General features: G+C 47.1%; 7 protein-coding genes across 7 annotated transcripts; 3 read left to right on the forward strand and 4 right to left on the reverse strand.

The window, feature by feature from the left end:
- Window positions 1-222: 222 nt before the first annotated feature.
- I302_107311 (uncharacterized protein) lies at window positions 223-2,306 on the reverse strand (the record flags this gene model as incomplete). Its single annotated transcript, XM_019193560.1, has 5 exons — window positions 223-255; window positions 322-477; window positions 531-1,305; window positions 1,364-1,476; window positions 1,545-2,306. 5 exons carry the CDS (start codon window positions 2,304-2,306, stop codon window positions 223-225), a joined length of 1,839 nt encoding a protein of 612 aa, XP_019045037.1.
- Window positions 2,307-2,654: 348 nt separating this feature from the next.
- Window positions 2,655-3,835, forward strand: I302_107312 (uncharacterized protein; the record flags this gene model as incomplete). The annotated part of the gene is made up of 4 exons (XM_019193559.1): window positions 2,655-2,813; window positions 2,879-3,391; window positions 3,461-3,555; window positions 3,616-3,835. The coding sequence occupies 4 exons, from the start codon at window positions 2,655-2,657 to the stop codon at window positions 3,833-3,835; spliced, it is 987 nt and encodes a 328-aa protein (XP_019045036.1).
- A 406-nt stretch (window positions 3,836-4,241) lies between these two features.
- On the forward strand, window positions 4,242-4,609 carry I302_107313 (uncharacterized protein; the record flags this gene model as incomplete). The annotated part of the gene is made up of 2 exons (XM_019193558.1): window positions 4,242-4,361; window positions 4,427-4,609. 2 exons carry the CDS (start codon window positions 4,242-4,244, stop codon window positions 4,607-4,609), a joined length of 303 nt encoding a protein of 100 aa, XP_019045035.1.
- A 536-nt stretch (window positions 4,610-5,145) lies between these two features.
- I302_107314 (uncharacterized protein) lies at window positions 5,146-6,951 on the reverse strand (the record flags this gene model as incomplete). Its single annotated transcript, XM_019193557.2, has 3 exons — window positions 5,146-5,926; window positions 6,001-6,095; window positions 6,184-6,951. 3 exons carry the CDS (start codon window positions 6,949-6,951, stop codon window positions 5,146-5,148), a joined length of 1,644 nt encoding a protein of 547 aa, XP_019045034.2.
- A 794-nt stretch (window positions 6,952-7,745) lies between these two features.
- On the reverse strand, window positions 7,746-8,474 carry I302_107315 (uncharacterized protein; the record flags this gene model as incomplete). The annotated part of the gene is made up of 1 exon (XM_065870435.1): window positions 7,746-8,474. The coding sequence occupies one exon, from the start codon at window positions 8,472-8,474 to the stop codon at window positions 7,746-7,748; it is 729 nt and encodes a 242-aa protein (XP_065726507.1).
- Window positions 8,475-9,081: 607 nt separating this feature from the next.
- On the forward strand, window positions 9,082-10,379 carry I302_107316 (uncharacterized protein; the record flags this gene model as incomplete). Its single annotated transcript, XM_019193556.1, has 7 exons — window positions 9,082-9,177; window positions 9,290-9,380; window positions 9,478-9,574; window positions 9,671-9,786; window positions 9,865-9,944; window positions 10,063-10,158; window positions 10,260-10,379. The coding sequence occupies 7 exons, from the start codon at window positions 9,082-9,084 to the stop codon at window positions 10,377-10,379; spliced, it is 696 nt and encodes a 231-aa protein (XP_019045033.1).
- Window positions 10,380-10,565: 186 nt separating this feature from the next.
- On the reverse strand, window positions 10,566-12,693 carry I302_107317 (uncharacterized protein; the record flags this gene model as incomplete). The annotated part of the gene is made up of 7 exons (XM_019193555.1): window positions 10,566-11,060; window positions 11,120-11,402; window positions 11,462-11,818; window positions 11,898-12,036; window positions 12,110-12,213; window positions 12,278-12,361; window positions 12,428-12,693. 7 exons carry the CDS (start codon window positions 12,691-12,693, stop codon window positions 10,566-10,568), a joined length of 1,728 nt encoding a protein of 575 aa, XP_019045032.1.
- Window positions 12,694-13,063: the final 370 nt, after the last annotated feature.

The following is a 13,063-nucleotide window of genomic DNA, read 5'->3' on the forward strand; positions in this document are numbered from 1 at the left end:
CTGGGAGGGCGAACCGTTCTGATAGTGAGACTTCAGACTCTCTTTCGGACCTGTGATTGTGTACAATCATCTGAACGTATGTGTCTCGGATGCATTCCATGTCTTGCCACCAAAAGGGCTTAACTACATTATGAGGATGACCTGTAGAGATGATTGACAGCTTTCTATTTAGACGGTCATTCTCAGACGCTGACCACAAATTGCATCAGAGGACAATGCCCTTCAAGCAAAATCCAGTACTATAAGCCATCCACCCTAAACCACCGAATCAGCTTTTTTGCGGGCCGCAGAACTGCTGAAAGAGCTTCATAGCGCGCTCACCTCGTATTCGAAGATCACCTGGTCTCCATCAAAGAGCACATTCTCGATAAATCCCTTAGCAGGAAGGGTCTTCCAATGACCTCGATAAGTGGTGTGCGCGGTGCAATCGTGGTCGCGCGACTCATGCGTGCCGAAAAGGCTTGGACGTAGACGACCCTTGACATTACGTCGTTGTCAGCGTAATCACTTGTAAAATCAAAGGTACTTACCGTATCTTTGTGTCTTTTGGGCAATTTGATCGATTTACCCAATCCACCCAAAGCCTTGTGTCTACCAGGCTCGTAATGACTTTCAGATCTAAAGTTGACGCAAAACAATTCTAACAAGGCATTTCCTTCGGTACGCTCAAAATCGTTGTAACTGACAAAATAGCTGACCGTCCGAGATCCAAATATACTAGAATATTCGCTCATATTCGCAAGACATCTTTCATACGATGTCAGAGATTGATGAGTCCACTGGCTAGGGGTAATGACAGGTAGATCACCGAGTGTCTCGGACTTCTCGCTGACTGGAGCACAGCATTCGCAGCGCTTGCTTCGTTGGTACAGGTACTGATTTTGAGGATCCGATGATGAAGGCTTTGTCTGTCTTCGTGTTGGGTATCTCCTTGAGTCACTCTCGGGATCGGTGATCCGCTGACTGATGAGACCCAGATATTTTCTGATGGTCTTGATGGGAATATCGATAATCGCCCAAGAAGGGTAGTTTTCTGGCCAAGGCGCCTCACCATCAGGATCCTCCATAAGCGTCATGTTGATTCGGACTATGGAGCTTCGACCGTTATTTGAATTTGCCAACACTCCTGGGAAGACCACTTCTTCAGGTTCACCGTGCTGTATCGCTGCTCGGAAGGATTCTGGGAACTCGTTCCGACCATATGGCATGCGGAGGATCGCTTTCGGTCTGATGAGGGTGTTGCGAGCATCGTCGCGCAGATGGTATATAAGGAGATGATCTTTTGGCACGGGTGGAGGAGCGAATCTTAGGGCGTTTATACGTCTCAGCTTCACCGTAGTGCAGTAGCTGAATGGTGACTTACGGATTATCGCTCAAAGGTGGAATGCATTGACCGACGATCCCAAGAATATCAGGTCCATAAGCTCTGATTGACGACGAAAAGCCCAGGTAGGCAGGTTTTTGGATGACCCCCCACTATCGGATTGGATTTTGTCGAGTTAGCTTGTGCACTTTGATATAACGATGGATGTTTGCCTACTCACGGTACAGTCTTTCCCCTCCGTCCACCTCGTCCATTTCATTGAAAATGGAGTGATCACTACCAGCAACCCCTCTCTTCCCATAATCACTCTCGGAGCATTATCCAGCCCCATATCCTGAGTGGTTCTAGTAATCTCGTCCGATTGCCATGGTCTCGCTATTTCACCATTATTGAACAAGTGAAGTATCCTGATTCTGAATACCGTATCTCCACCAGACTCCAGCTCCTGAACGCAAACTATAACATCGTCCTTGACATCTACTGCTCTGCTCTTAGCTTCGGTATTAGGCTTAAAATCCACTTTTACCGGTTTAGCTTTCAACTTATCACCATCGTCATTCTCGTCGGGCGTCCAGATGGTAACGAGTGTACAGAGACCGTCTTTATCGGGTATGATCTCGGCTCCTGATGTGCATGACGTGACTACACATTCATCACCTATCGCACAGATCTTTTGGTTTGCTGGGAGTTCGTATGAGTGGAGGTGGGGTTTAAACTTTAAGAGGTTATCTTCTGACCTGAGTAGTTTACCAAGCTGGTCGATCGTCGAGCTGTCTTTGAAAGATTTGGAGGGCCGTTCAAGATGATCGGTAGTGGCTGGATCGGAACGGGCGAATAGGTGATTATGGAGGAATAGCTGAATCTTGGTCGAGGAGGAGATGATCTTGTTGAACCTTTTACTGACAGCAGAGCAAGAGAGCAAGTCGTGCAGAGGGAGCTTTCGGAAAGCAAGCTCTACGAGGAAGTCGTCCAAATGTTCCATTGTATCTGTTCATATGCTTGGATAAGAAGAAGAGAGAATGTGCAAGGTTAATCATGCTGTTATAAATTCGAGTATATATGCTATACTTTATCTTGGTTATCAATTGATTTTTACGTTGATTCAGTTGATTCAGTATTGGGGGATACGAATGTCTCAGATGGGGTCAATGCTCAGGAACCCCAAAAATGGTTACGTAATTGTGTCAATCTAATCTGAAACGCACCGATCACTCTACCCTTTATCTTGCACCGAAATAGGCTTCTTTCCTTCTTCATTCTTCCTTGTCACTACCCACAACATCATACAGTACCTGATCGTCTCTACCAGATCCCATACAGCTGCAGCATCATGTTGACTCTACCCGACGACCTTCTGGAGATTTGTCTCGCCCGACTTCCTCCTCAGTCCATTATCGCTTGTGCGTCCACCTGCAAGAGAATCAACGATATCATCGCTACCTCGACCGTCATTCAGCTCAAGCTCAACCAGTTACTGTATGACGATGAGGTCACTCATCCCACGTCGACTCAGTCCCTTCTATCCGCACATGATCAACTCTCAGCTCTTCTCAGACAGCTTTCGAGGATTTTGAACCTACACGATCAGAATACCATTTGGGGGAAAATCGTAAAGTGTTGTGTGTTCATGGGGAACACATTGCAGTGGGTTTGGATAAGGCTGCTGTAAGAGATCCGGAAGTCAATCGAGAAGGAAAGTACACTTTATTCGACCTCAAGCACTTTCCAACATCTAATTCACCCTCTACACCTGAAGCCCAAAGCAAAACCTTCAAAGTCAGCTTCCGTCCCGATTCTTTGGTGGTCGATATCTCTAAGGACCTCGTCATTGTCATGGATCGCTCCCATCAAGGGTTCAATCACCTCGTCGTACATGTGTTCAAGGTATTCAGCTCACACGACCAGCCGGAATACCAAGGTGCTGAGATCATGGACCTTGGACCTTGCTTTAGTCTTCATGATCTACGGTATGCTCTCATAGTCGCTTTGGGACCTAAGGATACGTTTACTGCTCGTTTCGGAGCAAGTATTAGAATCTTCTGCTGGCAAGATGGAGCTTATCTACATGTGAGTTCCGTTCGCCTTGGCATGAGAATATGTCTTGATTTCGAGCTCAATGAACCTGTTCTTAGACAGAGCATCGATTTGCCGGTCGAGGTGATGCCCGGTTGTTTCCTGAGCTGGGTGGGATCGGACCTGATGGTTATCCGAGCGACTATGGAGAAACCCCTGTGAGGTCTGATGAACACTGTTCGAAAACACGCTCACTGATTGCTTGGCGATTTATACAGGGAGTCTTTCGACTTCCTTGACGATTGGGAGATAATGAGGAATCATTCTTCATCATTCCTTTTCGTTTACCAAGTTAAAGATTTCTCGAGGACATCGGCACAACAGCCTCTTCTCCCTGCGTTATTCCTATCCCTTCCAGCTCAGTTCTGCGACTTCCCCCCTCACATTCGAGAAATGATGTCTCCTGACGATCACCTCGAGAATTTATCCGACTTGTGAAATCGCCATCGGACCGGCTCTCTTGAGTCGGAGTCTCTCGCTTTGACCAGGAGATTTGGGGCCGACCTTGACAAGGAAGAACTTCGCTACGATAAGCATTACGAGGTGACAATTGTATTTCCCTTTGGGAGATTGCGCGACTTAGTGGAAGACCACCTCAAGGGACAAGTTGTAGAGACTCCACATGTTCAATACGTTGGAGCGTGACCACCTGCGACGTTAGGCGAGGCAGCTATCATCGAACCCAAAGAGTGGTGGATGTATTCTTTTTGGGCATCAGAATATCCTCTGTCTGGATGGAATCACAGTCACTCCATCGGGACGAGGCTGTCGACGTGCCGAGAAAGTGTGGGAAGATACAACGATTGGGAGCAGGGGGGCGGGCAGGGAGGTGATTAGCGGTAGGATGACGATCGCTATTCTCGACTTCAACCCTCGTATCCTGACACCCCGTCCAGCGGTGGGAACCACTTTGGGCGGATCGGTAGAGGTCGCCGAAATGACAGACTTCTCTCAACGTTCCAATGTAAGTCAGAACTTCAAGCGACATGTGCGACCTTTCCTGCCAGTCTAACTTTACTTTTTCTACAGCCTGACGGAATTATGGCGATGCTCAATGAAAAGCTACACTCTTGTATCGCGACTGGGGGTGAAGGGACCATTGAAGCGATGTGCTGGTTCAGGACTTATTCATTCTTCGAAAAGTGGATCGAGTCTATGCATTACGATGATGGCGCTATCGTGGTGGAGTATTCTGCGAGTTTTGCAATGTAGATGCTATTTCGAGGAGAACTAACTCTTGCCTGATCTGACTTAGGATTCGACATTGGATATCTTCAGGTTCTAGGATAGTCAGCTTGTCTGACCTGGCTGCTAGGATGGTTGGCGAGTACAGAAGCAAGCGAGAGTCGATATCATGCATGTTAGATAGATCAATCAAGTCCATAACCGTAAGCCTACATACTATATACTGTACGAGCCGTCCATACCACGTCGTGAACACCCTTGGTAATTTTGTTCGTCGTACTCGTGGAACTTCCAGATATCTATGGTTGAGTTCTGACAGTAACATCACACCGGTCAGATGGTATGAAATCTCCGGGCGGAGGGAGCACTCACTTCATACTCCACAATGATATGACTCCCGGCATAGTGAATGGACTTGACATATCTATCTTGAAACCTGTACTTTCCTTTATAGCTGATCGCACCCAGCGTTTCCTCTGAAGGTTGAATCAAGGTGCGGGTTACAGTATCGAATGTGGTATCATTTGTGAGCACCTCGATAGACACCATGGGAAGAGTCAACATCAGAAGCTCGTTGACAGGATAGAGCTCACGCTCACCTTCGAGGTCTCTCCTACTTCAACGAGTAACGACTCATTACTCGTGCCCCCCAGTCCCTGTCCCAGAGGGGGATGAGACTTGAATAGCCGATGATTGAAGTCAAGTACTGAGATCGTCACGTCACCATGTACCCATCCATCATCTTCATCCTCATCATCCTGGTCATCCTCCCGCTCCTCAATGGATATCACCTTAGACCCAAAAGATCTACTATCATTGCTTGCAGACAAAATATCCTCGAAAGCCCAGAAAGTGTATTTCCACCAATGCTTCGGCTCGACCATAGGTTTTTCAGAAGGTATTTGAAGGGAATCAACGGCCCATCTCCACTCTTTCCCCTCTCTAGCCATCGTCGAAACTCTGCCCTCCAAGACGTCCTTGACAAGCTCTTTCAGCTTGCCGGGAGGAAAGATCATAGATATTCCATGACGTTTCTCGTACCGATGATCGGTCCTGTTGAACTCTGTTTCCACCCACATCGTCAGATGCAGGATCTCCGATTCAGACGAGCCCGTCTGGACGTGTCCTCCGGGACTGTATAGGTGCTCGTACTTCTTCGGCGGCGGGATCTTTTCGCGAATTTGTGGAGGAAGGTCGGAGAGACTGGTGGGGAATGATAGAACCACGGCAGGTGGTGTGGGGTCCTTAGGAAGGGTTGTGGAAAGACCATTGATTTGGTATATAAGGAGGTATTGGAGGAGATCAAAGGGTCTGGAAGTATCTTGCTCCGCATCATCAGGATTGCTGTATACATGGAAATGTCAAATCAGACCGATCCCGGGTGTGTTCCCCAGTGAGAAGGAAAAGAATTAGCTCACGGAGGCGCTACTATACTTCCAGATACAGCTATGAGGTCCGATCCGACGCTGTTCAGCGAGTACGGAAATGAAATGAGACCTAATCGCTTGAGTGACTGGTCATTCACATCGAATCATGAAAAGATGTTAGCAGATATCACTCAAGGGGATAGGCCATAGGCCAGGGGATAGAGCGGAGCTCACATAAAGGTGGGCTCCAGTCTTCCAACTATACACCTGCACGTTATGTCCTCTACTGATCACGATCCTATCCTCAGGACCAAGAGCGATCTGGTGCCCGTATCCCGCTCCATCTTGACCGAAACACCGCCCGAGATCCATGATTCCCACACCTTGATATTCCAACGTATCACCTGGATTGAACGCTTTGAAGATATGTATCTTGACGTGCAGGTAGTCCTCCTCGATACTCTCCGCTACTATCACAAGGTTCTTGGAAAGGTCAATGGAAGATTCAACTGCCAAAATCTCCTCGTCGGGTTTGAAGGAGACTTTGTACACTTTCTCTTCCACAGCTGTTGCCTCGCCAGATGAGGAAGTAGATAGGTTGAGGAGTGTGAAGAGGCTGTACCGTCCCTCATCGTCTATCTCTGGATTTGTAATCACAGTATAATCTGCAGATGTAGCTATGTACGACCCATACACACTCAAGATCTCGCGATCTTCTCCCAGATCGTATGTTGAGATTGAGGGTTGAAACTTTTCAAATGCCTTTTGTCGTCGGATCAGGTTCGTGAGCCGATCTTTTGCTGATGGCGTTTGAGTCTTTACAAGCGGGTCTTGGGTGGTGAGGATGTCCTGATATAGGTATTGATGGAGTATGAGCTGGATGGGTATGGAAGCGGTGATGATTCGGTTGATCCGTTTGCATGTCGAGGAGCAGGCGATAATGGTTTGAGGAGGGAATCTTGTGATGCAAACCTCAAGCAAATCGTCTGGTAGACTTAGCATAGGGTTGGTGAGAGTAAGATGGGGTCGTACTTGAGCATGCAGAGGTAACGACTTGATCAAAAGATACAGTGTGGATTGCTTGTTGAGAACTTTGAGTCAAAGTGCTTGGTTGGCGAAGGCATCCGCGCGGAGAGGTGAAACGGAACCGAGGACCATGAACCTGAAATGCGGATCTAATCAGAGGCACGATCGATGACGCCCAAACATTGAGAGAAGATTTTACTGTACTTCACTAGCATCCATCCGTAAAGTCAACAACACTGTTATGCTTCGTACGTTATCATGCTATGTGAGAAAATTAACGGGACGTAAATGGAAATAAGCTTATCTCATCGACTGTACTCAGATTTTACTGTAAGACAGCCTTGATCGTGCCCTTTTTGTTGTCGCTCAGGAGACTATAGTCATGCCAGCGCTGTCATGATTCGCAAAGAGCTTCGGACCACACATATGCAGTGGTCGCCATGCGTCCACGCACATATACCTTCAGCACTGTATGCTGTTCTTCCACATCGATGATTGACATGTCTCGTTATGTAGCAGAATCAAGTGTGCTGACGCAGCCATCCTGCAGCGTTACATTCGATCATGGGTGACCTTCGACATGTGCCATGTAGCCACTTGCGACATGTCGGACGAACATACCGTCAACAGCTACAACGAAGAAAATCCATTTGACTGCTGGGTGAACAGTGTGAGTGAGGGTCACTAACCCCACTAATAGCTTGGGACCTGCCCAACGATACTCTAAACCGCTCTCGGCATGATCGGGTATGTGCAGTTTCTACGTATCCTCATGACCCTGCGCTCCAGGAATGCAGAAACTGGAAACTCACACCCAGGACAACGCCTCTCCTCCAATCTATAATCTTCAGCATACCCCCCCTAGTCCACCACACCCTCCCGTTCCTCGGATCCCTGGAGAACAAACCTAGCCCCTGGCTCACATGGGCCACCTCAGATGTCTGGATAGGATGATGAAGTGCCCACTCCCCATCGTTGAACAGATGAAGTACGTGCATCGCGACCATCCCATCTGACATGAGTTCCGGCACGATGATTACATCCTCTTCTATGCTGATCGGTATGTCCATGCTTATTTCAGGTGGGAAATCCACGTATACAGATTTGTTGAATTTCCCATCTTTCGTCCAGATCTTACATAATTCCCATTTATTATCGGATGGCTCAGGGGTCGGTACAGTAAATGTCACGATTCGTCCCTTCGCGGCGGTGAGAATGTGCGATTGAGGAGGTAGCTCGAATGTATGTCTCTTGGCTTGAACATGTCGTATACTTGTCTCTTTGATGATTAGCTCGCTCAACTCGTCTGCTGAATTGGAATCGATTTGACCACTTTTGTGTGGGAGTCGGTGCAAGTGTCTGCGAAGTGATAGTTGGAGGGTCGATGATTCCGTGATGTGTTGATTGATCTGTTTGCAAACTGAAGAGCATTGTAGGAGTGTCAGGGAGTCTAGTACCGGTAGGATCAGTTCGAGGACTTGGGCGTATGAGGAAGTCATTTTTTGAGATTGTAGACGGATGGGAGGGATTATCAGTGATATCTTGGCGGAGTTTAAGAAGTAAGAGAAGGATACGGAAGTCAAATGGACTGTGTCCAACATGACTGAACGATGTAGGATGTATCATACACACTTTCAGGGCGGTCGTGCACAAGCAAATAACGCCCCTCTGAGGATACTTAGCTTGTCAACTCAAAGCAGTACCGCACGTCGTCATCCACTCGCCGCATTCGTGTCCTTCCGATTGCTTCATACCGTTGTAGTCCAAAAGCTGCATGGTGGGAGATGATGCAATGCATCTAGCTGGCCAACTTAGAAAGTGAGATGTATGGACGATGCAACCAAGCCAGTACTTGCATCTTACTGAAGTTACTAGTAGAGCCTTCCCCCCAATATCGTGACGTCACCGTCAAAAGTATGCAGGTGGAAAAAGTTGAACAGGAGGACAAATGCATGTACTCGACTACATCTCTGGATCTTGCGAGTGATGTCAACTTACTTCCACACATAAGTCATCAGAAACCAAGGCCTAAACCATACATATCTTGCATCACATTACGACACATAGCCCACTATATCTTGAATTAGTAGAAGGCGAACCTCCAACATGTCCGTAGAAGCTACCACCTCCCGAGCTCAGACAGTCAGCGAGACTTTATCATCAGCTATTGAATTATTGGAGAACGATCAGAATCTAAAGAAGGTGAGTAATGCTCAGCTTAATATCACACCCTTGTAGTAGGACTGCTTCTGTGGATCAAATCTACCCACTGCGGTTGGTTGGATGAGGGCTGATCTGTTTGTACGTGATTTAGCAAATCCGAGAATCCATCGAACCGATCGATGATCTCTCTCGATCAGCTACTACGGAACTGAACAAACTGCACTCTGCACCGTTCTCACAACGTATGTCCTCCCTTTCCCCTCTTCAAATCCCTGCCTCAAGGACCAAGATGGACGTATGTGAGCGTGGTGTGTAATGCTGATACATGGTATCATGTAGACGCTGAGATCTGTCAAAATGCCATCAATATCATCATCCGTTCTCAACCCTTGTGGGTAGACGTAGCTAAGCTCATACCTGAGAATGAATTTTACCGGTACGTCTGCTGTATCCTCTCCCTCACCTCTGTTCTGCACATCTCTCGGAGGGTATGTGGAGCGGGAGAAGGGATTGCTAATTTGTTGTAACGCAGATATCAATTCGCCCTCGGACCCACCATGCGTCAACTCACCACTTCCATCGTATTAGCGAGATTCATACTGCACGATGAGCTGACGCCTTCGCATACTATATCCACTATCCTTGGATGTATGTCATCCATTTTATCGTTCAGCTAAACTGTTCAAGATGTTAACCGGACAGTGAAAGCTGATATGTGTGGGATAGTACAATCCGACCAAAATGGTGTACTCCAATTATCAGCGGAGGACTACTTGCAAGGTGTGATAGGAGCCGTTAACGAATTGGTATGTTCTTTATTTATTGATTCATTCTTAAAGTCATATCCCACGACCATTTCCTAAACTCTCATCGCTTCACTTCTCAAAGAACCCAGCTAACGACATGCTCTATATCGTTTTCCAGCCTAGATTATCTGTCAACGCCGTTACCTCCCAGAACTTTGATCTACCAATTAAGATTTCCAGTTTCGTCAATGATATATTCGCTAGTTATTCACTTGTGAGCGGTCCTCCTCTCCTGCCATGACCCTTCTATCAGGAGACCTTTCTCCGAATCTGCCAATGTGAATTGTGCATGTGGCTAATGTTTACCTGGCACAGCTCAATCTCAGGAACGACGCTCTGAGGAGGAAGTTTGATTCGCTCAAATACGATCTGAAGAGATGCGAGGATGTGGTATATGACCTGACGCTTAGGGGGTTGACCAAGCCTAGGGAATAGACGGGCAAACTCTAGTACTGGAAAACTGTTCTTGATGAGTACAGCTCAAAATAGGGCGAGTAGTCTGCCCAACAATACGTGAGGGTTAGTCTATGTATAGTATAATACGACTGGAGCGGGGTATCAAGGACAAGTAACGTCTTGTACCATGACAGTACATACATTCCTCAAATGCATAGTCATCAACTAAGCATTAGCCATCTCCTCCTCACTAATCTGCACTTTCTTCTTCTTCCTCTCCCTCTCCTCTTCCTTCGTCTGTCTAGTTTCCTGCTGTACTCTCAACCTCTCATTAGCCTCCTTCACTTTCTGCGCTCTCTCCTCTTTCGCCTTCTTTTGACGCTGTACCAGGAGATTCCCAATATCCACACCCTGCGATTTCAGCCTACCTAGAACCTTGGAATTCATCGTTCCCAGCTCCTCTTTCGTATAGTTTCGCTTGGTTCCTCCAAATGTACGGGCAGTCATAGATGTGGGAGCTAGGGAAATCATGTCGTTCTCCTCTCCTTCCGTGGGAGGGAGGGGGGGATCACCACCTTCGACTTCTTCCTCTAGGCCTGGCCATTTGGGGAGGATGTTGATTAGGGGGTAGAGGTTTAGGTTTGAGAGTGTTTTGAGGTCTGTTTTGGGCAGGGAGGGGAGGATGGAGGAGGAAAGGGATGGGTCGGATGATTCGGATACCTTTGGAATAGGTAATGTCAGTTGAACTTGGTTGTACTACTGGAAATTGAGCGACTTACCTCGCCCTTATCTCCTATCTGGATAACCTTGAAGAATCCGTCCAACCCCTCTTTCTCCTCTTTGGTCAGATCATCTCGGGGAATAGCCTCCTGCCTACTCTCTATACCTGGTCCAGGATTCTTTTTCAACATCCCCCAAGCAGTGTCTAGCGATATCACAACTTTACCGTTCTGGTTGGGCAAGACTGTAAAATCTAGTATGGGATATGGGAGAGGCTGGGTGTTGACGACTGGTGGAGAAGAAAGGTCGGAGGGAAGCATGAAAGAATGTATTGCGGATGCACTGAGTGTCACGTGTTAGCTTGACTTTCGTACGCGAGGACGAGGATAAAGCTAGCTCACCCTTCGGAGAAAAACAGAACTACCGTCTTATCTCCCACAGTGATACTATCAATCTTCTTTATACATACACCCTGACCTGAAGGAAGTATATAACCCTCAGGAGCAGAGTAGAACGTCTCCTCTTCTTCCTCTTCCTTCTCCTCGCTTGTACCCTCTTCGACTTTCCTCATCCTGTTCTTTGACCTGTTCTTCCTGAGGTAACTTCGGACCTTTCGATGAGGCAGGATAGCAGGGTAAATGTCCACTTTGGATAATGATTGTCCAGTCGTCCAGTCCCATATACGTAACGAGGGGTCTCCTCCGCCTGATATCAGTACATTTGGGTGGGTCGATGGGATGCGAAGGGACGAAACGAATCTGTTATATTGCATTGCATCAGTACATCATATCTATCACCGGATCACGCAAGATCTAGATGAAGGGAAGATGAACTCACGAGTCATGACCGAACAAAGCCTTTTCCATAACGTATGATTTGGGGTACCTTGACACCCTGATATGTTCATCTCTGTCTGCTGATATGATATACTTTGAGTCGGGGGTGGTGATGTGCGAGGTGAGAATTGATACGTGACCTGATTCAAAGACATGAACGATGAGCTACTTTTCTCTTACACTGGATTTGAAAACAGGAAAAGGAAAGCTCACCAAGTAAATAGTCGCAGTCTGGATTCTTCGTTGGATCAGATACCATAGCGTGCATGGGTGGTTTCGAAGTTGACGGGTCGGAAGGTACGGGGTCGAGAGGATATCTACGCACACAATACAAAATGAGCTTCCCGCAATGGTGTATCGAAATTTGACAAGCTAGCTCACAAGTATACATCTCCTACTTTGTCCGAGACGATTATACCTCCTTCGGGGGAGAAAGTCACACACGAAGCCTTCTTAATCAAACCTCTAGATTGAGTACCGAAAAGTTAGCTGACCATTTATCACCCAAATAAAGGTAAAAACAAAGCTAACCTAGTGCTTCTCAATCTCAACTCATCCTCGGCCACATCCCACACTTTCAAATTCTTATCATCCCCGACACTAGCTATGATCTTCGAATCCTCACTAACAGCTATATGCCGTATAAACCCATTTTGATGAGCCCGGTTGTCGCAGGCAGGTGAAGAGATCGTCTTTGATGTTTCGGTGTTGTGGACTATGAGGGTTGCACCTGCTGCTGCTGCGATGGTTGATGAGGCGGATGCGAGTACGAGGGGAGGGAAGTTGAGGTCTGACATGATGCTCGCTTGAGTGGACTCCAGGGCAATAGAAGATATGTTTTGAAGTGAATTTGACCTCATCATCTTCATCTTTCTTTGGTTCACGTTCATCAATCTCGCATCCAAAATATCTAATCTCGAGCAGAGCTTAAATGGGGGGTGTCCTGAACAGGCCAGTTGGGATAAATGACAATAAATTGTGACCACATTTAACAGCTTGAATTGGCGCGTCGCGTCTAGGGTCATTTGGATTCGATTTACGCGTTTTTGGGTCTCATTTTCCCTCATTTACTCATATTCTCAACTCTCAACTTCAACCCATAATATCCACTTGACTCACCATATAATACTATTCTAACTGCTACCAGATCTCTTGACTCATACAGAC

This window comes from Kwoniella bestiolae, chromosome 6 (assembly GCF_000512585.2).
Source record: "Kwoniella bestiolae CBS 10118 chromosome 6, complete sequence".
Taxonomy (NCBI): Eukaryota; Fungi; Basidiomycota; class Tremellomycetes; order Tremellales; family Cryptococcaceae; genus Kwoniella; species Kwoniella bestiolae.